Raw genomic sequence first — 21,061 nt, forward strand, 5'->3', positions numbered from 1 at the left:
AATTCTTTTGGCTGTATATCTATGAGGAGAATTGCTGGATCATATGGTAATTCTATATTTAACTTTTGAGAAACTGTCAAACTGCTTACCAGTGGATGAATCACTTTACATTCCCATGAGCAATGCATATGGGTTCTAATTTCCTCAAATCCTTATAATCAACCAACTTTTAAGATTTACAAAATAAAACTGCACTACACCATAAGGCACAGAGTGAATATTTATTTATCACAGACATTAAGCCTAGGCTTTACATTTATAAATACTAGAAAAGCAAGTCAAAAAAAAGAGAGAAAAATTGCAGCAATTAGCTCAATGTCAAAGCTAAAGGATGCTTCTAACAAGATGGGGTAAGGAGAAAGGAAAATATTTTAGGAACGTTCTACAACTCCACCCTCAAACTTACTCACTCCAAGCATCTTTTCAAGTTCCTGATGCTAAAATTGTTTTCACTATTTTGTACAGGATGAGTAAGAATCCCAGAAAGAAAAGATGAGGAGAAACAAATGGCTTCCAAACAGGAGGCAGGACACTGTGTGTGCCACAAAGCAATCGGTACATCCGGCCAGCTAAATATGAGCAGTGACTTAAGATATCTGAGCCTGGGACTGGCCAATTTTAAATGGCCATTTAAGAAAACCCATGGCTCCCAATCTCCCTATCTTTGTTTACCAAAAGGCCTGTTTTGGCCCCACGGATGTTCCAAGACAAATCAGATCAGACACCCCAATCTTTTCTAAAGCCCTAAGTTCTTTCTTCTGAATATTTCTAACATTTTCTGTATTGGTCCGGGAGGGAAAAGGGTACCAGGGTGGGGTTTTCAGGTGGATGACATTTCCACAGTGGAGAAGGCAAAGGCCTCTGGCTTGACTTCCTGCTTCAGTACTCCCGTCAGCAGGAACTCGGGTGAGAGGACAGGCAGCCCAACCCGAGATGGAATGGCACATCGAGGGAAGTCCTGGGAACATGTGATCACGACCCTCTGAGGCTGGAGAAAGACAAAGAGCGAAAAGAGAAAGTCAGGGGTGAAAAAGAATCCAAGAAATAGGTTCAGGACTCAATGATCACTCTGAGCATCACTAAGACAATACCTCCTGATGGGAAGTCACATGGCACACACTGTCTATGCAGAACTCTTGCCAGAAAGTTGAACCTGAATTTGTTCAAGTTTTTTAAATGAACTATGATTTACAGGAAATACAGAAGATAGAAAAACAAGGTAAATGATATAACAAGAGAGCAAACAGAAAAATCCAGACCATGAGACATTCTAAAGGAAAACTGACCTAGTTTCTGCCAGAAGTCAGTTGCAGAAAAAAGGCTGGGTGGGTTGGGGTGGATGCTCTAGACTAAAAGTGAATTAAGAGATACAGCAATTGTGGCAATACATGGACTTTGCTTGAATCCTTACTTGAACTGTAAAAAGACACTTTCAGATGACTAGAGAAATTTGATTAATGGACTATGAAAGTGACAGAAAACAACTGTTAATTTTGTTATTGACTAAAAGCGACATGTGATTGATTATACAGAAATGTGCCTATTTCTTACAAATGTATATTTTAAGTATGTAGGAAAAAATAATAATGATGTTTACAGATTCCCTTAACAACCTCAGCGAACAAAATGAAAGAAAAAGAAAAAAAGGGAATGACAGAGCAAATGCAGCAACATCTAAATTAGTCTGTTGAATCTGAGTGATTGGTATATGGAGGTTCGCTGCATTGTTCCCTTTGTGTACATTTGAAAAGACTGTAACTATAAAAAAAATAAGTCCATTTGGTATCAGCAGACCTCTTCCCTCTTCTCCACCCGTTTCTGTACCACAGGACTTCCCCAGCCTCTCACTGCTCCGTGCTGCCAGCTGCACCTCCATTTCTCCTCTCACCTGTACCCATTCTAGCCACCTCTCTAGACCCTCAGCACACCACCCCTACCTTGTAGGACCGGGGCATGCTAGGCAGGATGGCGCCTCCACAGCAGTTGATGATCTCTCCCATCTGAGGTGGCGGTGGTTGGACTCCGGGGGTCACGTGAATCTCATAGCCCTAGGAGGGAGGAAACAGTGGAGACAGTAGATTCTCTGAGAGTCTGTGGACGGCTGGGAAATGGCTGAAGCAGGGGTCAGAAGACAGCCTCACCTCCAGCAGCCTTCGCTCCCGAGCTTGGCTCAGGGCCTCCCGAAGGCTGAAGCCGAAGTTCTTCTCCTGCTCGGGATCAGTCACCAAATATTCGTCCGGGGGCAAGAAGCAGCCTGCCTTGCGGGACTAAGGACGGTAAAGGTCAGCACCAAAGCTCAGCCCAGCCCTTCACCCAGCTCTTCTGTATAGAGTTTATAATAGGGAGCTCACGGAATGAAGCCTTCTGCTTCACTAACCTCATCTTCCTGTAGCCACGCTCATCCCACCACTTCTTAAAACCTCACCTGAGCAGCCTTCTCCTGTCACTGTCTCTGCGAGTCTGTCACCATCTCCTGGCTTCTCACCTCATGCAGCCAGGCCAGGGAGAGGATGGGGATGCCCCGGCCCAGGGCACACAGAAACTTGACCGTCCGGCGGATCCGATCAGTCACCAGGTGAGAAGCCTCAGCCACTGAGCTGGCCAGACTGCCCCCCAGGGCCAGCACTGTCCTTTCTCCGCGAGCATCCACCACGCCCGTGAAGAGCACCTGTGAAAGGGGTTAGCCTGAGCTGGTACAGCAACCAGCCCCTCCCTCAAATCCCCTGGGTTTCCTTCCATCCTCCCACATCTCCATCTCCCATGAGGCCCCATGGCCCTTCTCTACTTTGGGGGCCGTGGACTCCTGAACAGGTTTGGTCCGTCGCAGGCTACGGCTCGGTCTTCCCTGGGACTCCTCCTCTGTCTGCTCTCTCTTTCTCTTGCCTGGACCCGGAATCACTACACCCTGGGGGATTGAGAGAGAACTTGGTGGAAGTTTCCGAGCCCCTAAGCCCCCTCCTAACTTCGTGGCCCCAAGCCCTCTCCTCACCTCTTCCTTCCTTGGCCTCGCTGCTGGATTTTCTTCTTCCTTAAGGGATGCTGCCTTCTGAGGGACTCTCCCTCTCTGGAGCCGTTTTTGAAGTGGAGGTGAATGTGCAGTAGCTGAAGGCCTCTTGCGGTTTTGAGAGGCCCTAGGCTGGGGCTCTGGGGTGAAGCCTGACCCATCTGCTGCCTCCTCCTTTGGCATCTGGGGAGTGTGAGGCGGTGCCTCGGGGAGCTGGGCAAAGGCAGGCTCAGGAATGGTGCTAAGGAGCTTGGCTGCCTTCATTGCCCCATGTGTTTGGTTCCTTGAGGAGCGGGAGTTAGGTTCAGGGGGTGCGGTACAGGGCTCATGAACATGAGCTGTGGGAGACCCATGTTTCCTAGTGGCCCTCGGCCTAAGGCTGCAGTTGACTTCGGGGATGGGGTCAGGGGAAAGAGGCTGTTCTGAGGGGACTGGACACTGAAATTCAGGGGTAGTAGGAACTAGCACAGCACTTGCTGTAGAAGCCCTTCGTGTCCTGCTTGGACCACCCTGAGCTATGACCTTGGGAGTGACAGGCTGGTCTGTGGGGGAGGAAGGTTTGAGGTCAGGGGCTGTGGGTTCAGTTGGCTGGGATGTCTTGACAGAGGACCTATGTGTTTGGCTCTGAGTGGCCTGAGATGTGGGTTCAGGAGCGACAGACTGGTCTTTAGAAGTAGAAGGCTGAGGTTCAGGGGCTGTGGGGACAACTGGTTCCAGGGTCTTGACAGAAGACCTATGTCTTCTACACTGAGTGGCCCAAGGACCAACAGGCTGGTCTGCAGGGGCAGAAGGCTGGAGCTCAGAGGCTGTGGGAACAACTGGTTCAGGAGTCTTGGCAGACGACCTACGTGTCCTGCCTCGAGGGGCCCGAGATGGGCGTTTGGGGGTGACAAGCTGGTCTGTGGAGGTGGAAGGCTGGAGCTCAGGTGTTGTGGTGGTAACTGGATCAGGGGTTTTGACAGAGGATCTCTGTGCCCTGCCCCGAGTAGCCCTAGATGTGAGCTCAGGAGTGACAGGCTGGTCTGTGAGGGCAGAAGGCTGGAGCTCAGAGGCTGTGGAGACAACTGGTTCAGGAGTCTTGGAGGAAGACCTAGGTGTCCTGCCTCGAGGGGCCCGAGACGTGGGTTTGGGGGTGACAGGCTGGTCTGTGGAAGTGGAAGGCTGGGGCTCGGGGGCTGTGGACGTATCTGGTTTGGAAGTCTTGATAGAAGACCTCTGTGTCCTGCCCCGAGTGGCTCTAGATGTGAGCTCAGGAGCAACAGGCTGGTCTTTAGGGGCAGCAGGCTGGAGCTCAGAGGCTGTGGGGACAGCTGGTTCAGGAGTCTTGGCAGAAGACTTAGGTGTCCTGCCCCGAGGGGCCCGAGATGTGGGTTTGGGGGTGACAGGCTGGTCTGTGGAAGTAGAAGGCTGGGGCTTGGGTATTGTGGGGTTATCTGGTTTGGGAGTCTTGACAGAAGACCTCTGTGCCCTGCCCCGAGTGGCCTTAGCTGTGAGCTCAGGGGCAATAGGCTGGTCTGTGCGGACATTGGGTTCAGGGGTTTTGACAGAAGACCTCTGTGCCCTGCCCCGAGGGGCCCGAAGTGTGGGCTTAGGGGCGACAGGCTGGTCTGTGGAGGTGGATGGCTGCAGTGCAAGGGCTGTGGGGACAACTGATGAGGCAGTTACATCAAAGGAACTATGTGTCCCGCTCCGAGAGACCCCAGATGTGGGTTCAAGGGCAATAGGCTGGCCTGTGGGGGTGGTAGGGTGGGGCTCAAGGGGTAGAGAAGAAACTGGAGAAGACCCCTGCGGCCTGACTTTGGGTTCTGGGTGGACAGAGTTCAGCTCTGAGGAGAAGGGAGTCTCTGGAGCTTCCTGATTCTCATTTTCTCTGGTCCTGGGAATAGGCAGTTCTAAAGGAGCTGGAGAGGGAAAAAGGAGGGACTGAGGTGCGGGATGTTTTTGGATCTGAGAGATGAGGGAGTTTGGGAGTGCAGCTGAGGCTTCAGGTGCTGCAGGAGGCAGACAAGCATCTGGGGATTCCTGATCACCCTGGGGAGAAAGAGAAGCCAGTGAGGAAGAGGCAGAAGAGAAGGGAGAGAGGACTTGGATAGTGTTCTCAATACTTGTTTAGACAGTGTGCTCATGGCACTTCTCTTTCTGTCTGTTCCATTAGACTGGAATTAGAATTAGAATTTTATTAGTTCAATTAGAACTGGAATTTCCTCTTTCCCAAAGACCTTGCCCCAAAAGGCCATATATGGACAATAGTAATAAAGAGGATGGTTGGGAGAAAAAAGGGAGGGAAGGGACATGAAAAAAGGAACGTTCTGAGACGGGTAGAGGGAGACAGAACTTGGGAAATAGATATGGAAAATAACAGGTGTCAAGTTAGACAGACAGAAGCTAACTAAGGAGCAGTGAAAATGGAAGAAAAGTAAGAAAGCAAGGTCAGGGGAAGGGGCCATGCAGGCGATGTAGAGATGACCTGTGGAGTGGGGTGGGGGTAGAGACAGCAGTTCTCACCCTGGAAGCCTTCTCAGCAGGTGGCATCTCGCAATTCAAGTCACCTGGACAGAGGGAAAGACAAGCAGCTGAGGTCTAAGCAGTCAGTCACCTAGGAGTCAATTATCATAGGGATGTGGACCACTTTGGGCTCCCCTCTACCTTCACTTACCTCTCTGCTGCCTCCTGGGGCTCCCTGGGGCTCCCCTTCCTCCACCTGCCTGGCTCCCAGAAGCTACTGGGTCTGAAGTAAATCCCTGAAGGTCTCCTGCCCCTGCTCCAGGCTCTGATGGCGGACCAGAGGCTTGGCCTTTCTGGTCCTGGCCCCCCGCCTCTGTCTCCCTCATCTGTGGGCCTCTGTCCAGTAGCTCTTGGGGTCCCTTGACTTCTAACCCACCTACCTCACTCTCTCTCTCTACTACCAGTTTCCCTGCTTCACTCTCAAATATTTCCCCTGCGAGAGTCTGCTTTTCTCTCTCTTTCTCCTGTGTTTCCTTGGGTGTCTCAGTTTCTAACTTTACAATCTCCATTCCCCTTCCAGTACTTGCACTTTTCACTTTTTTGTCAGATTCTTGGCTCTGAGTATCTCTAGCTAACACCTGATTTTGTTCTCTGCCCTGTATCCCCCTGATTAATTCTTCCTCTCCCGTCACATCTTCCCTCTCTCCTTCTGAGGGCAGTTTCTTGGTTTCATTCTGCGGTGGCCCTCCTTCAGGGATCACCCTCTCTGTTGTTTCTCTTTGGGTACCCTTGTCTTTCTCCACAGTCTGCATCCCTCTGCCTTCCATCCCCAGTGCTTCTGCACGGACTGGGCTCTCTGGATGTTGCTCTTGCTGTGCTGTCCTAGATGGAGGGGGGCAAGATGCACGGGTGTCAAGGAGGGTGACAGCGGTTTGGGTCTCGGAGGCCTCATACTCTCTCGGACAGAATGGCTGTGTCGCCAAGACCTCCCATGCCTCATTCAGGGAACCTGGAAGCAGGGTCAGAGAGAGAGGGATGCAGGTTGAAGAGGTAACAGCTTGAGAAAAGATTAAGACAAATTCATGCATAATAAATTTAAGTGAGTTATTAAAGGAAAGCTGGGAATAAGGAAGAGAGCCATAACATTTCACTGGTGGTCCAGTGGCTAAGACTCTGAGCTCCCAATGTAGGAGGACCAGGTTTGATTCCTGGTCGGGGAACTAGATCCCACATGCCACAAGTAAAGAGTCCTCGTGCTGCAACTAAAGATCCTGTGTGCCGCCGCTAAGACCCAGTGCAACCAAATACATAAATTAAGATAAACTTAAACTAGTTGCTAGAGTAGTTGCTCTCTGGGTCTGACTTAATGTAGCGTTCTTTTCTGATGAGATGGAGGAACATCAGCAAAAAAATGTCAAAGGCTATAAAGACAGGTACAGAGAGGGGAAATACGGATGCCAAGTTGAGGGCACGGAAGAGGCGTGAGTTTCTCATACCTGTGGCCTGGGAGCTGCAACAGGAAGGGCCAGGCTCTTGGGGCAGAGTAAACAGGAAGGCCTGGGTGGGCTCATCCTCCATGCTGGGGGCTGCTGCACAAAAAAGCATGGCCTGAGCACTGCCTCTGCACAGAACTCTGAGGGCCCATTCCCAGTCTTCTACACTGCTCATGCCAGCCTTCACATCCTTTAAGGACCACCAGTCTAATCTCCCAGCTCCTGCTTGTACCAGTATCCACACAACACAGATGGCCTCACCTTCCAGGCTCTGATTCTTTCTGTCTGCAAAGCACTGGGTAGCTGGTAAGTCCAGATCTTCAGAATCTGGTGGGGAGGAATGCAGGATAATTAAAAAACCGAGGTGATCCTAACTCCTTTTCTATAGTTCTCTCCACAGCCCCAATCCTATGCAATAGCTTGAATCTGTGTCTCCCCAAAAATTCTTATGTTGAAACCTAATTTCCAATGTGAGGGCATTAGGAGGTGATTGGGAGGTGACTAGGTCATGAGGGTGCAGCCTGCATGAATGGTATTAGTGCAGGCTCAGCCGGGGCTCAGTGATAAAGAATCTGCCTGCCAATGCAGAAGACACAGGTTCAAGCCCTGATCCAGGAAGATCCCACATGCCCTGGAGCAACTAAGCCTGTGTGCCACACCTACTGAGCCTGAGCTCTAGAGCCCGTACTCAACAAGAGAAACCACTGCAATGAGAAATCAGTGTACTACAACTAGAGAGCAGCCTTGGCTCCACATAACTAGAGAAAAGCCAGCGCAGCAAGGAAGACCCAGAACAGCCAAAAATAAATAAAGTCATTTAGAAAAAATGAGAGAAAGACTCCAGAAAGCTCCCTTGGGCCCTTTTGCCACGTGAAGACATAATGAGAAGACAGCTATCTGTAAGAAGGAAGCAGGGCCTCGTCAGACACTAAATCTGCTGGTGTCTTGATCTTAGACTTCCCAGCTTTTAGAACTGTGAAAAATAAACTTGTTGTTTATAAGCTATACAGTCTATGGTCTTTTGTTACAGCAGCTCACATGAACTAAGATATGCTAGAAGCTAGAAGCCTTCTTTATCGCAGGCCTCCAGGGAGGAAGAAAGGCCAGCACTTACCATGGAGGCTCTCTCCAGAATCTGTGGCCCTATTCCCATGCGGTTCTCTCTCCCTTCCTGTGGTGGTCTGGGCCCCCTCTCTCTGCGGCTGGGGCTCCCCTGGAGTGCCTGTGTCCACCACCAGATCTGCTAGGTTTTCCCTTGAGACCGGGAGAAGGTCCTGCTCCCCTGGTGCCGTGGATGACCCACCCTGGGTCCCGGTGGCAAGTGCTCTGTCCTGTTCAGGAACGGCTGCATCCCACGTGGTCCCAGCATCTTTTTCTGCCGGAAGCTGGCTCTTTCTGACACCAGCTGCTGCTGAGGATGTGTTCTCCGCATCCAGTTTACAGTCCCCAGCTAGAGGAGGCCAGGCTTCCTCTAGACGCAGCACGGGGAGCCGTGCCGGGCCCCCTTCTGCCTCCGCATCAGTGTGATGTGTCCACACTATGCCTTGTACCTGACATTTCTCCGGAAGTGCAACAGCTGGCCCCAGTGGGACCTCGTCCTCCACTTGTGCAGAGGCCTGGCTTCTCTCCAGGTGGACCCCTGGTGAGCTCTTATCTTCCTTCCCCTCTGTATCACTGTCCCTGGGAGGATGCTGGCTCTTTTTTGAATATTCCCTATCCATGTGACCCTTGGGAACCATTCCCCTCCTTTCCACTGGGAGCCCCTCTTCCTCCACATCTGTGTCACTGTCTCCCCCAGCAGAGGCCTGGCTTTGCTCCAGAAGGGCCACTGGTTGGGCCCTGTCCTCTTCTGCATCTGGATCTCGGGTCCACTTACCAGCCTGGCTCTCTCTTAGACGTGCCAGTGTCAGTGCTGCAGAGACTTCTTCCTCATCGTCTGTATTGCTGTCGATCACCATGGAAGCTTGGCTTCTGTCCGGGGGGACCTCCCCCTCCTCTATATCTGTATCACCATCAGCTGGGCTCTCCTGCTGACGTGCCACACCAGGTGCCTGGGGGCTCTGTGTACCAGCTTCGTGGAAGATCTGCCTCTCCTTCATGGGAACCACTGCTGGGGTAGCAGGGATCCCCTCATCCTCCCCATCGGTATCACTATCTATGAAGTTACAAGACCAGGCCCTTTTTGGACGGACCCCAGCAAGCCTTCTTGGAGGCCCACTCTCATCACTCACATCTGTGTCACTGTCCTCCCCAGAAGGCTGGCTCCTCTCCAGAATCACTCCAGTCGGAACCACCCCATTCCTCACATCCCTCTCGATTTCTGTGTCCCTGTTCTTCTCCTTCACGGAACACTGATCTTTTTCAATCTGGATTTCGGCTGTGACAGGTTCAGGCTGTTCTGTCTCTGCAGCGCTACCTCTTCTGGGAGCTGAAGAGGCCTCCCCTGCTCCTGATTCCTGACTTTCTTCCTCATCCGTGTCGCTGTTCAAGTTGAAGGCAGAAGGTGGCCCGGGCCCATCTGGGGCAGGGGAAGGCCCTTCTTCATCACTGTGAAGGGAAGAGAAGAGAAGAAACCTATAGAATCGATTCCCCCAGAAGGGATATTCCACTCAAGTAGGAACTCCTTGAGAGCAAACGCAAGGTAATACTTGCTGTTCTGTTTCCAGCAATTAGTTCTCTAGTTGGCACATGAGACGCTCAGTAAAAATTCAGTTGACTGAAGGAGTATGTGTGGTTCCCCAGCCCAGACTTTGATGGTAATTAGCTCTCCCAGAGATGGCTCCTCCAGCCCCTGCTTCCTCATCCATTTGAAGACTCAGATGCCTGGCCCTTTGACACTCACCTCTCTGGAACGACTGTTGCCAAAGAGGAGGTCCTTGGTCCTTTCACCACACACTTGTCCAAAAAGGAATCTGTCATGAGTAGAAAGGAGTAAGTGGAGAGCTTTATACTCACCGTCCCTGTCTCCTCACCCACCCTCCTGATACACAAACTTACCTACTTCTTCCTCTGAGTCCTCAGCCAACAGAAGCCTGGGGGGTTGAGTTCCTCCCTGTACCCTGGGTGTCTCCTCTACAGTTAGAGGGCCCCGGGAGACAAAAGGCCGGGGGACATCCAAGCGATGGTACTGGCAGGGCAAGTCAGCAAAGAGAATCAACTCCCGGTCCCGCAAACGATGACTCACCCCAGGGCCCAGGACCTTAGGAGGCCGCAGGATTTGAGTGCCATTGAGGCTCCCGCAATCCCGGAGGACAGGCGCCTTGTCCCAGGCAGAGATTTCAATCACTGCATGTTGTTTGGAGATTGATGAAAAGGGCAGGGCCACAGAGCAATCAGGCATTCGGCCTATCATGTTCTTCCCGAGGTAGAGTGGGAAGTCTAAGAATTAGAAAGGTAGGTGAGTTCCAAAGCCATAATCCTAACTTGCTATTAAGAAAAACGTTTCTGTTAAGTTCCCCACGACTCACTCAAGGTCTCCTCCATGCATTAGAGAAATAAAAGGCTCTAGAGTAACTAGCTAATAAAGAATATATGCGATGCATTATTCATAGTGAACATTCCATCCACCTACAATGGATTGTTTCTATTGTGCTAAAATATACATAAAATTTGGGCTTCCCAGGTAGCTCAACTGGTAAAGAATCTCCCTGCAATGCAAGAGATGCCGGTTTGATCTCTGGGTCAGGAAGCTCCCCTTGAGAAGGGATAGACTACCCACTCCAGTATTCTTGGGCTTCCTTGGTGGCTCAGACTAGAAACAAGCCACCTGCAATGTGGGAGACCTGGGTTCGATGCCTGGGTTGGGACGATCTCCTGGAGAAGGGCATGGCAACCCACTCCAGTATTCTTGCCTGGAGAATCCCATGGACAAGAGTCTGGTGGGCTACAGTCTATGACAAAGAGTCAGACACGACTGAGTGACTAAGCACAGCACAGCATACATAAATTTACCGTTCAGCCAATTTTTAAATGTATAGCACAGTGACATCAAGTACATTCACATTGTTGTGAAAAACATCACCACCTTCCATTTCCAGACCTCTCTGGATTTTTATCTGAATTCCTTCATCGTCTCCTAACAAAGTAAAATCACCCCCATGGAGTCCAGGTCCCTTGCCTGGAGCAATCAGATAATCATCCCCACTTTTCCATCCCCAGTAAGACATTTTTTTCAGACCTCACAGATGCATATCTAAGCTCGCAACCATCCCATTACCTCCCCACAGAAATAAGAGGCCTATACCAGCACTTTAGCACGAAATTACTCCTGACCTTTTTCTGGTCCATAGGAACTACTGAAGATACGCAGCTGCCCTAGGGGCTCCAAGCTATACCCCAGAGATTCACTGGGTCTCTCTTCAACCTCCTCCTCTTCTTCAACTTCCCAGTTTAAAATTTGGGTGTCTTCCATGATCTGGGAAAAAAACACATTATCCCTTCCTTCAGTGGCTCACACACACAGCCTCAGGGAGGAGACTGGTTACTGCAGTCTCCTGGATAGCTATGGAGGCTGATGCTTCTCTTTCTGCCAATCATTCTGTTGTTATTTTTCTGAAGCATTTAAGAAAAATCTTTGACCATGACACAGAATAAGAAAGAAATTTTACAGAGTTCCAAGTACAGAAATATAAGGGTCTTCCCTGGTTGTCCAGTGGTTAAGACTCTGCACTTCCACTGCTGGGGGGTGCAGGTTCCATCTCTGGTCAGGGAACTAAGATCTTGCATGGCCAAAAAACAAACAAACAAAAAAAAACCCAACAAAACGAACAAACAAAAACTGAGTTGAGAGACTTCTCTGGCGGTCCAATGGCTAAGACTCTGTGCTCCCAATGCGGGGGGCCAGGGTGCAACGCCTGGTCAGGGAACTATATCCCACATGCCCCAACTAAGGCCACACAGCATGTGGGATCTTAGTTCCCCAACCAGGGATTGATCCCTGCCCCCTGTAGTAGAAGCATGGAGTCCTAACCACTGGACTGCCAGAAAATTCCTTATTTTACCTTCCATTTCTCAGATAAAGAAACTGCAACAGGGATGGATTAACAGATTTGTCTAAGATCACTCAGATAATGGGCTTCCATTGTGGCTCAGCTGGTAAAGAATCCGCCTGTAATATGGGAGACCTGGGTTCGACCCCTGGGTTGGGAAGATCCCCTGGAGAAGAGAAAGGATACACACTCCAGTACTGTGGCCTGGAGAATTCCAGGGACTGTAGAGTCAGACAAGACTGAGTGACTTTCACTCAGATAAAGTCTCTTCCTGTTTAATATTCTTTGATGGTTTTCCACATCCATAGGATAAAATACATCTAAACTCCTTAGCAAGACCCTCAACAATCAGAACCTTATCTCCTGAAATGTGTGTCCCACCCCCACCCCGTCCAAGTCTGTGGTTCTTCAACATGGACCTTCTTAATCTCTGAACACACTGTCCCTGTTGTCTCTCACATCTGCAGGCCTTACCCAGCTCCTTAGGACGTTGCCCCTACTGATCCAACTCCTATCCATCCTTTTAGCTCAAATGTCACTTTCGCAGCAAAGCCTTGCCTTTAGTCTTCTCTGTGTTCTGGTACTTTCCCCTATTCCCCTAAGTGTTTGTATCCTAAGTGTTTCACGGTAGTGGGTGGACTTGTATTATCCTAATAGGTCTCACCATAGTGTAACTATTGCATTCCATTTCTGCCTCACACATCCCCCTTGAGAACTGGACCAATTAGAACTGTCTTTTCCCCAAGGGTCCATCATGTTAATTCAACAGTAGTTACTGTGTACCTGATACCACTAGAAGTATTCCGAATACATTCATGAGCCAAACGTAAAATTAACTCTGCTCTCCTGATGAAATAATAAGATGAAAAGTCAAACTAGTATGGGTGGGAATTAAATTTGAAAGATGCTACCCTAAAGGGAAAATGTTGACAAGTAAGGAAAGTGGGACACCTCCACGGAGAAAGTGTTAAGATCGTTTCATGATGGCGAAGTCAGCTGGCGCCCATGACCTTCGGCTCCAATCCAATGGGCCTTCATCTTTGATCTCGATCCCAAGGGTTCCCTCAGAGCCCAACCTCTCCCAGTGTCTTCATACCTAAACTCAGGGAGGGCCGTCAAGTGAAGATGAGGGTTATAATCCGAGAAGCAAATTTCCAAGAATCCTCCGCCCAGTCGTACCCAAGGCACGCCCCTCCCGCCCTCCGGGAGAACCAAGATGGCATCCGGGGAGTCGTGGGCGAGGCCCCCCAGAACTCACCTCCTTTGAGTCCCCGCGCGCGCCACCAGTAACGGCTGCGACAGGGGCGGTGCCAGTGCCTGAGCGGGGAAGGGGCCGAGTAGCTGATTGGCTGAAGCCTTTGTCTTTCTCGGCCCTGCGGCAAGCAGACGGAGCAATCCAACGCGGAGGCAAAGCCGGAGCCCCGCCCCGCCCCGCCCCCTTACGGTTCAAAGGGGCGGCTTCTCCGGGGAGACTGAGATCCGTTGGGCGAGGCGGTAATCGGAAGCCGCGGAGGCGCACTGAATAGCGCACTTCGATTGGGCAGCTTCAAAGGGACAACCCACTGCGGTTTCACCACCCACTTCCCGCGTGTATTTCCAAGTTGCGACCACAGAGTCTGGATGCCAGCAGCGGATAGAGGGGCTTACCACAGTCGTCGACCTAAGCATGTAGTGCGGCCAGAGCGCCTTTTCTGATCCTCCCAGAAATGGTGTCCGCTGACTCATGAGAAATATAAGGGTTGCGGGCTGCAGTCGTGGCTGAAGACTTCAGTTTGGAAAATAGCCCGTAGGCGTGGCCCTTGAGGACTCACTACAATGGAAGTTCATTTCCTTTTGATTTAGCTCATCTAGAAGTCATGTCATTTTCTCCCTGAGAATCCATTCCTGATGGACACTTTGAGGTCATTTTCCTAAAGATATCCAGGCAAACGGAGAGAACTCTTTTGTTCACCATCTTAAAAGCTGACCGAGGTCTTTGAAGGGCTACAGAATGATAAATTTTATTTTGCTAAATTTCATACTAAGACAAGAAATTTCACAGGAATAATTTAGAAGGACCTTTTGCATTCGTATTCTCACTTCATTCTTACCAGAAATAAGAGTTGTGCGGAGGTTAGCTTGCTTAGGCTCCTACGGCTATTGTTAGAGACAAATTGAAACAGTTTAATCGTGAATTCTGAACTCTCTTCACTACCACAAAATACATAACTACTTTCATTGTGATTGTGCCTTCAAACATAAACGTTTTAACTGGGTGAAAGTGAAAGTGAAGTCGCACAGTCTTGTCAGACTCTTTGCGACCCCATGGACTGTAGACTATCAAGCTCCTTTGTCCATGGGATTTTCCAAGCAATAGTACTGGAGTGTATTGCCATTTCCTTCTCAAGGGGATCTTCCAAACCCAGGGATTGAACCCGGGTCTCCCGCATTGTAGACAGACGCTTTACCCGTCTGAGCCACCAGGGAAGTCCTTTACTGGGTAGACGAGTCTTACAGAAATTTATGTTCTTTTATTTAGAAGATGAGAAATGTGTGTTGAATCTAGTGTGAATTGACACCTTGCTATCATCTAACCAAGAGCCTCTTAGGTAAATAGCCCTCTTGCCAATTCAGGAGACGCAGGAGACACGGGTTTGATCCCTGGGCCGGAAAGATCCCCTGGAGAAGGAAATGGCAACCAGCTCCAGTATTCTTGACTGGGAAATCCCATGGACAGAGGAGCCAGGCGGGCTGCAGTCCATGGGGTAGCAAAGAGTCGTACATGACTGAGCACACACTCAGGGAGCCTGATATCCCATGTCCTTTATCATGGTGCTTACCACACTCTAGTGTTTTATACACTTCTCACCAAATTGCAAGATCCTGGAGAACAGTGAGATAATCCTTAATCATTTTTGTATTCCTAGCTACTGGTTTGGTGGACATTTAATATCTCTCAAGTTGAATTAATCCCTGAGAAGAAACATGTCACTAAGATTTGAGCTCATCCAATTTTTTTCCCCATCCCCCTCCCTACCCCTTTTATTTTAATCCCGAGGTTCTTGAAAGGTTGCAATGGTCAACCACCTCTCAGTGAAATCAGCGAACTGAAAAAACATTGACTTCATCAAAGTGCCTATCAGGTATCTCACCCCACAGTTCGCCTCTTAACAGTGTGTTAAACGCGGCTCTAAGGCGCAGAACCCCCCATGGACCGAGACTTCCGGCATATCTGCTTCTCTATTCTTGAACATACCTTCCAGACAATTAGTTTTTATACTGAAAAGTCCTTGATGCAATTTTGTTTCTTTCTAAATATTATCATTAGAAAGCTCCCAAGGAAATAGCAGGAAGGCAATGCCCTCCTCCTTCCCGAAGTATCTGGAGGAGCCGCAGCTCACTGGAGTTCATGCCAGTTGGGTCACCAGGGACCAGCTGTTAGATAGCAGATCAGGGTGCCGCATTTCTCCCCGTTTTCGCTGAGCTAAGCAGTCCTGTCTTCCCAAGAGCTACCGCAGCGGGGAGCTTTCAGGGCGTGCCTCCACTCCACCTTCCAAAGCCTGGCACACCAGGGTTCCCAATTCCTGTACCCCCGAAAACTACTCTCTTTTGATGCCAGAAGAGTCTGGCATAGAGGAAGGAACCTTAGCGCCAGGCCGTTTTTCAGTCAAAACACCCAAACCAAAACCCCCAGACCCAGTACCCACCCATTCGTCCTTTCATTTTGCAGCGTGGACAACAATAGAGAACTACAACTCCCAGGCAGGACTGCGCTCGTCCAGCAGGGACCAATGGACGTGTGATACAGGACCGGCACGGACTAATCAGGGCCAGCCTAGTGAGGCTTTGTCTCTCCACCGCGGCGCGCGGCGAATTCTCCCGCCTCCCGGCCCCCGCGCACGCGCGCCCCGCCCTGCCCGCCTTTCCTCCCGCGCCCTCCCCTCTCCTTTCTCCCTCTCAGAACCTTCCTGCCGCCGCGTTCGGACCTCGCTGCTTCAGCCTCCGGGTCCCGTTCCATCTTTCCACCCTGCGACTAGCCGCAGAGAAAAACTAATTCCATATTATTTTTTTGCCCCATACACACTTTGAGGCGAGCAAAAAGATTAGAATAAATTTTAACAATGAGGGAAATCGTGCACATCCAGGCCGGTCAGTGTGGCAATCAGATCGGTGCCAAGGTAAGGATTTTTAACCTCTTCTGACTGTATTTATTTTTAAGGAAAAAAAAAAAAACAGGTATATTATGACGGATGGTTGTAGAACGTTTGCATCTTCCATTCTTAGTCAAGATTTGCCCCTCAAAACTTTTCTATATAAATGCACCTTTGAACCTTAGGATTTGCTTTTGAAAAATGAGGAATTCTTTTTCTTGGCAGGCTCATTTTGGGGAAGCTGTTAAAAGGACCCTTCAGGGTTAGGGGGCGGGAAAACCGAGTTTCTGTAAAATTTTACTTAGGGGATCTCCTAACGGTCCGAGGACCGGGAAGCGAGGGAGATGCGGAAACGGCCCGAGACAAAAGCTAGATGAGATTTTCCCCATGTGCATCCCCCTTGGCGGGGCTTCGTGGGGCTAAGCCAGATGGGGAAGGGGCGAGGATGGCGGGCAGCTGCCGAGAGGTCAGATCCAAATGTGGGGGCGCGATGAGCCAGGTGGGCTGGGCGATATCCTTTACAAATGATTAGGAATCTCCGGGCGCCCGCGATCCCCAAGGGACGGTCCCGCAGTTTTTCGTGCATGGAAGGCTAATATGTGCTGGACTAATTTGTTCCTTTTATTTCCCCTTAACAGACTCTTAAGGGCGTGGACAGATAGGGAGAAAGGGCGAGGGGGAAAAGAGAGTCCATTCTTTGAAAGGGTTCCTCAGAGCTAGAGAATAGGACAAAGGAAAAAAAAAAAACCTCATTTAAAGCAAGGGGGTTAAAGCTAGCAAAGAAATGAAATTTCGAGGCCAAGGGGGAGGGGTGTTTTTTTTTTTTTTTTTGCGCGCGATTACAGTGTAGCGGGGGAGGGGCAGGGAGGAAGTGCGGCTGCTACGTTGTAGCAGAAGGGCGGGACCCGGGCGCCCCTGGCGCGCTGGGACAATGCGGCCAGGCCGGCCGGCGGGGGGCGCACGAGCCCGCGCCAAGCCCCGCCCCTGGCGCGCGGAATTCGCCCTTCGGCCCCGCCCTTGCGCGGCACCTCCCTTTGTCGGCCGCCTGGCGCGTGCGTGCGCCGCGGTCACGTGCAGGGCGGGGTGGGCTCCTGCGGCAGTGACTCTTTTTCTCTGCCCCCCCCCCCCCCCCCCCCCCCGTCTCTTTGTGCCCAGGGTGACTGCCTCCATCTACCCAGTCCCGTGCCTGCGATCGCCGGGCCCTTTAAGCCACACAGCATCTCACGTCCCAGGCAGTGAAAGCTGCCGTTTTTCCGAAGGTGCATGTGGCTAGGGGAAGGGTGTGGCAGGCAGGCAGGCAGAAGAAACGCTAGATCCTTGGGGAGGGCCCGCCACAGGCGAATCTGGAGCTCACATAGCAGTAGGGGAGCATAATTGTCTGGACCCTGAGATGTTGAAGACTCTTTGCTCTTCCCTGGCAGTTCTGGGAGGTGATCAGTGATGAACATGGCATCGACCCCACCGGCACCTATCATGGGGACAGCGACCTACAACTGGACCGCATTTCCGTGTACTACAATGAAGCCACAGGTGAGGGAAAGAGCCCGGGATGCAGGGGTCCCATCACTCCCACTTCTCTGGGGTCTCTGCCTCCCCGGGACACCCTTTACCCTCTTAGAATGAATCCATCTACACTCATTGGAGACCTTTCTCTCTTTCCCAGTGGCTCTGCTGCCACCTGGTGGCAGTGTCTGAAATCACACATTTGGGTCCCCAGCTCTCTCTTGGCCCCAATTTATTTACCTTTATGTCTTCCAGTTTTCACTCTTTTACTTTATTTCTCCTAGGTGGCAAATATGTCCCTCGTGCTATCTTGGTGGATCTAGAACCCGGAACCATGGACTCTGTTCGCTCAGGTCCTTTTGGTCAGATCTTCAGACCAGACAACTTTGTTTTTGGTGAGTTAGGGAGATATCAATAGATACTGCTATTCGAGTTATTTGGGTGCAGCAAGAGTTAGAAATGATTGTACTGGAGTTTATACAGACTTGTGTTTTTAAATCTAATGGAGAGTGGAGGAAGTAATTTAGATAGAAAATTATACAGGGGCAGATATATCACTGGGGAGTAAGAAGGAAGAAAAATCCACTGGCCGTAATCCAAAAGTTGAAAGGTAGAAATGGGGCTGTGTATATTTCACACTTGACTGAACAAGCTTGCCTTATAACCCCATCGCAGGTCAGTCCGGTGCAGGCAACAACTGGGCCAAGGGCCACTATACAGAGGGAGCCGAGCTGGTTGACTCGGTCCTGGATGTGGTTCGGAAGGAGGCCGAGAGCTGTGACTGCCTGCAGGGCTTCCAGCTGACCCACTCGCTGGGTGGGGGCACCGGCTCCGGAATGGGCACCTTGCTCATCAGCAAGATCCGTGAAGAGTATCCTGACCGCATCATGAACACCTTCAGCGTGGTGCCCTCACCCAAAGTTTCCGACACTGTGGTTGAGCCCTACAACGCCACCCTCTCTGTCCATCAGCTGGTGGAGAACACTGATGAAACCTACTGCATTGACAACGAGGCCCTTTACGACATATGTTTCCGCACCCTCAAGCTGACCACGCCAACCTATGGAGACCTGAACCACCTCGTCTCGGCCACCATGAGTGGAGTCACCACTTGCCTCCGCTTCCCTGGCCAGCTCAACGCTGACCTCCGCAAGCTGGCCGTCAACATGGTGCCCTTCCCACGCCTCCACTTCTTCATGCCTGGCTTTGCCCCTCTAACCAGCCGTGGCAGCCAGCAGTATCGGGCCCTCACTGTCCCTGAGCTCACCCAGCAGGTCTTCGATGCCAAGAACATGATGGCTGCCTGTGACCCCCGCCATGGCCGGTACCTCACCGTGGCTGCTGTGTTCCGTGGGCGGATGTCCATGAAGGAGGTAGATGAGCAGATGCTCAACGTGCAGAATAAGAACAGCAGCTACTTCGTGGAATGGATCCCCAACAACGTCAAGACAGCTGTTTGCGACATCCCACCCCGTGGTCTGAAGATGGCAGTCACCTTCATTGGCAACAGCACGGCCATCCAGGAGCTGTTCAAGCGCATCTCAGAGCAGTTCACGGCCATGTTCCGCCGGAAGGCTTTCCTCCACTGGTACACAGGTGAGGGCATGGACGAGATGGAGTTCACCGAGGCTGAGAGCAACATGAACGACCTCGTCTCCGAGTACCAGCAGTACCAGGATGCCACCGCAGAAGAGGAAGAGGATTTCGGTGAGGAGGCCGAAGAGGAGGCCTAAGGCCAAGTCCCTATCACCTTAGGCTTCTCAATCCCCTCAGCCTTCTTCCTCAACGACCCCTTTCCTCTCCCTCAGAATTTGCATTTTCTGCATCTATCTTGTTTTTCTTTTTTGGGGGGGATTCTAGAACAGTGCCTGGCACATAATAGGCGCTCAATAAATATTTGTTGTTTGTTGAATGTCTCTTCTCTCTTTCCACTCTTGGGGAGCCTAGATTTTCTGCATTCTGGGTAACCCTGTCATTTTCCTTCTGGTGCCCACTCCTCCCATCTGTCCAGTTAACATTTCCCTCTCTGTTTTCGAGATAGCTCTCCAAGAGGCTGGGTTTCCTCAAATCTCATTTAGAACCTTGTGCTGAAAACCTGGATTGGTGACTGCCATCCTAGGCCAGTGTGCTGGCCCAGGGGAAGGAAACTGAGCAAGTAGAAGTCCCTACCAGAAAGGGTTGGATTTGGAGAGGGGCATCCAGGGTACTGAAGTCCTAGGTGCCAGGTATCTCCCCGCTCCTCTCAGCTTGTGCAGAGGTGTTGACAGTATTATCTTCATTTTTAGTCTCCTTCCAAGCTCTGTCCTGAGCTATTACCTTTGCAAGTTTCTGGCCCCTACCCTATCAAGTGGGAATCCCTTCCTCTTCCACTTTATCTCCTTCATAATAACGTTGAATTCCCCTCCTTTCTCCTGTTTGAGAAAGGGGGTCAAGAGAAGCAAGAGATAGCCTTGGTCTCTAAGTCTCCAGAAAGCCCTCCCCACCGCATCTTTTCTTATAAAAAAAAAATAAATAGCAGCCCCTTCTGTACCTACATGGAAAGGTATGTGCTGCCACCTAAACGTCATTCCCCAGACAGGGGACAGAACACCTTCCATCTTTTGGCAAACATCTCATCTCTCCTGCTACTGCTTCCCCACTTCCTGATTTTGTCCTATTCTACACTTCAGATTTCTATTGTGTTGAACTTGCTGCTTTTTTTCATATTGAAAAGATGACATTGCCCCAAGAGCCAAAAATAAATGGGAACTGAAAAGAATTTCGCAGCACGTGTGCTCATTCAGGGAAAGATCACTGGTGAAAGAGGCATGGGGCTCCAGGTCAGTTGTACAATATACTCTGCTCCCTATAAACAGGTGAGAATATCCTTACACCTTAATCCCTGGTACCCTGTCTTAATAACTGGGATAGATGCTCAGATGTGAGGAGATCTAGGGATAGAAAGGAGAAATGAGGTGAATGTCATATAAGTGGTTGCCAGATGAGCATCCCCTTGAACTTGGAGAAATAGAGATTCTCCCACCTGCCCAGATGTACTGAACCAAAAGTGGGTTGGACCCCAGCAGTCTGTTTTTAACAGTGCTCCAGAAGAATCTTGGGAGATGCACAGACACTGTTTACCACTTGGAACACACAGTACCTCCTGGGTTCCATTCAGTTATGGGTATATGGGTTTTCTCAGCCTAAGGCAAAAATCACCTGGGGAGGGGTGGTGTCATAGTCCCATTCTAAACTGACACTTTAGTGTTCCACCTAATAACTCATGCTACAAAGAGCATAGTGTTAAGTCTCAAATTTCCCTTTATTATCAGTAATTCTAGGGACTAACATAATTACTGACTGCTGCTACTTAAGGATGCTTTTCTGACTATAATGAATTTCAGGGTAGAGTGGGGGTATTCTACAACTCTTAACAGTACAAGTAACTACTGCTTCGCTCCCACTGTAAAAAGCACATTGAATGCAAGAGAGAAAGCTACACTCTAGCGTTCATTTTGA

At 50.4% G+C, this 21,061-nt stretch overlaps 2 protein-coding genes across 5 annotated transcripts; one reads left to right on the forward strand and one right to left on the reverse strand.

The window, feature by feature from the left end:
• Positions 1–202: 202 nt before the first annotated feature.
• Positions 203–13,299, reverse strand: MDC1 (mediator of DNA damage checkpoint 1). 3 transcript variants are annotated; one of them, XM_055571033.1, is made up of 15 exons: positions 13,189–13,299; positions 11,215–11,356; positions 9,940–10,320; positions 9,785–9,854; positions 8,819–9,489; positions 7,204–7,269; positions 6,946–7,035; positions 5,661–6,458; positions 5,510–5,553; positions 2,990–5,035; positions 2,786–2,905; positions 2,486–2,668; positions 2,142–2,267; positions 1,938–2,048; positions 203–988 (listed from the first exon to the last, which is right to left on the reverse strand). In XM_055571033.1, exons 2-15 carry the CDS (start codon positions 11,351–11,353, stop codon positions 821–823), a joined length of 5,013 nt encoding a protein of 1,670 aa, XP_055427008.1. In that variant the 5' UTR covers positions 11,354–11,356; positions 13,189–13,299; the 3' UTR covers positions 203–820. The 3 variants fall into 3 exon arrangements, with proteins under 3 accessions (XP_055427008.1, XP_055427007.1, XP_055427006.1); XM_055571032.1 differs by having other exon boundaries at positions 6,946–7,038; XM_055571031.1 differs by having other exon boundaries at positions 6,946–7,038; positions 8,057–9,489.
• Positions 13,300–15,840: 2,541 nt separating this feature from the next.
• On the forward strand, positions 15,841–20,075 carry TUBB (tubulin beta class I). 2 transcript variants are annotated; one of them, XM_055571034.1, is made up of 4 exons: positions 15,841–16,087; positions 17,482–17,590; positions 17,848–17,958; positions 18,239–20,075. In XM_055571034.1, the coding sequence occupies exons 1-4, from the start codon at positions 16,031–16,033 to the stop codon at positions 19,294–19,296; spliced, it is 1,335 nt and encodes a 444-aa protein (XP_055427009.1). In that variant the 5' UTR covers positions 15,841–16,030; the 3' UTR covers positions 19,297–20,075. The 2 variants fall into 2 exon arrangements, with proteins under 2 accessions (XP_055427009.1, XP_055427010.1); XM_055571035.1 differs by lacking the exon at positions 15,841–16,087 and adding an exon at positions 17,301–17,319.
• Positions 20,076–21,061: the final 986 nt, after the last annotated feature.

This window comes from Bubalus kerabau, chromosome 3 (genome assembly GCF_029407905.1).
Source record: "Bubalus kerabau isolate K-KA32 ecotype Philippines breed swamp buffalo chromosome 3, PCC_UOA_SB_1v2, whole genome shotgun sequence".
Lineage (NCBI taxonomy): Eukaryota > Metazoa > Chordata > Mammalia > Artiodactyla > Bovidae > Bubalus > Bubalus kerabau.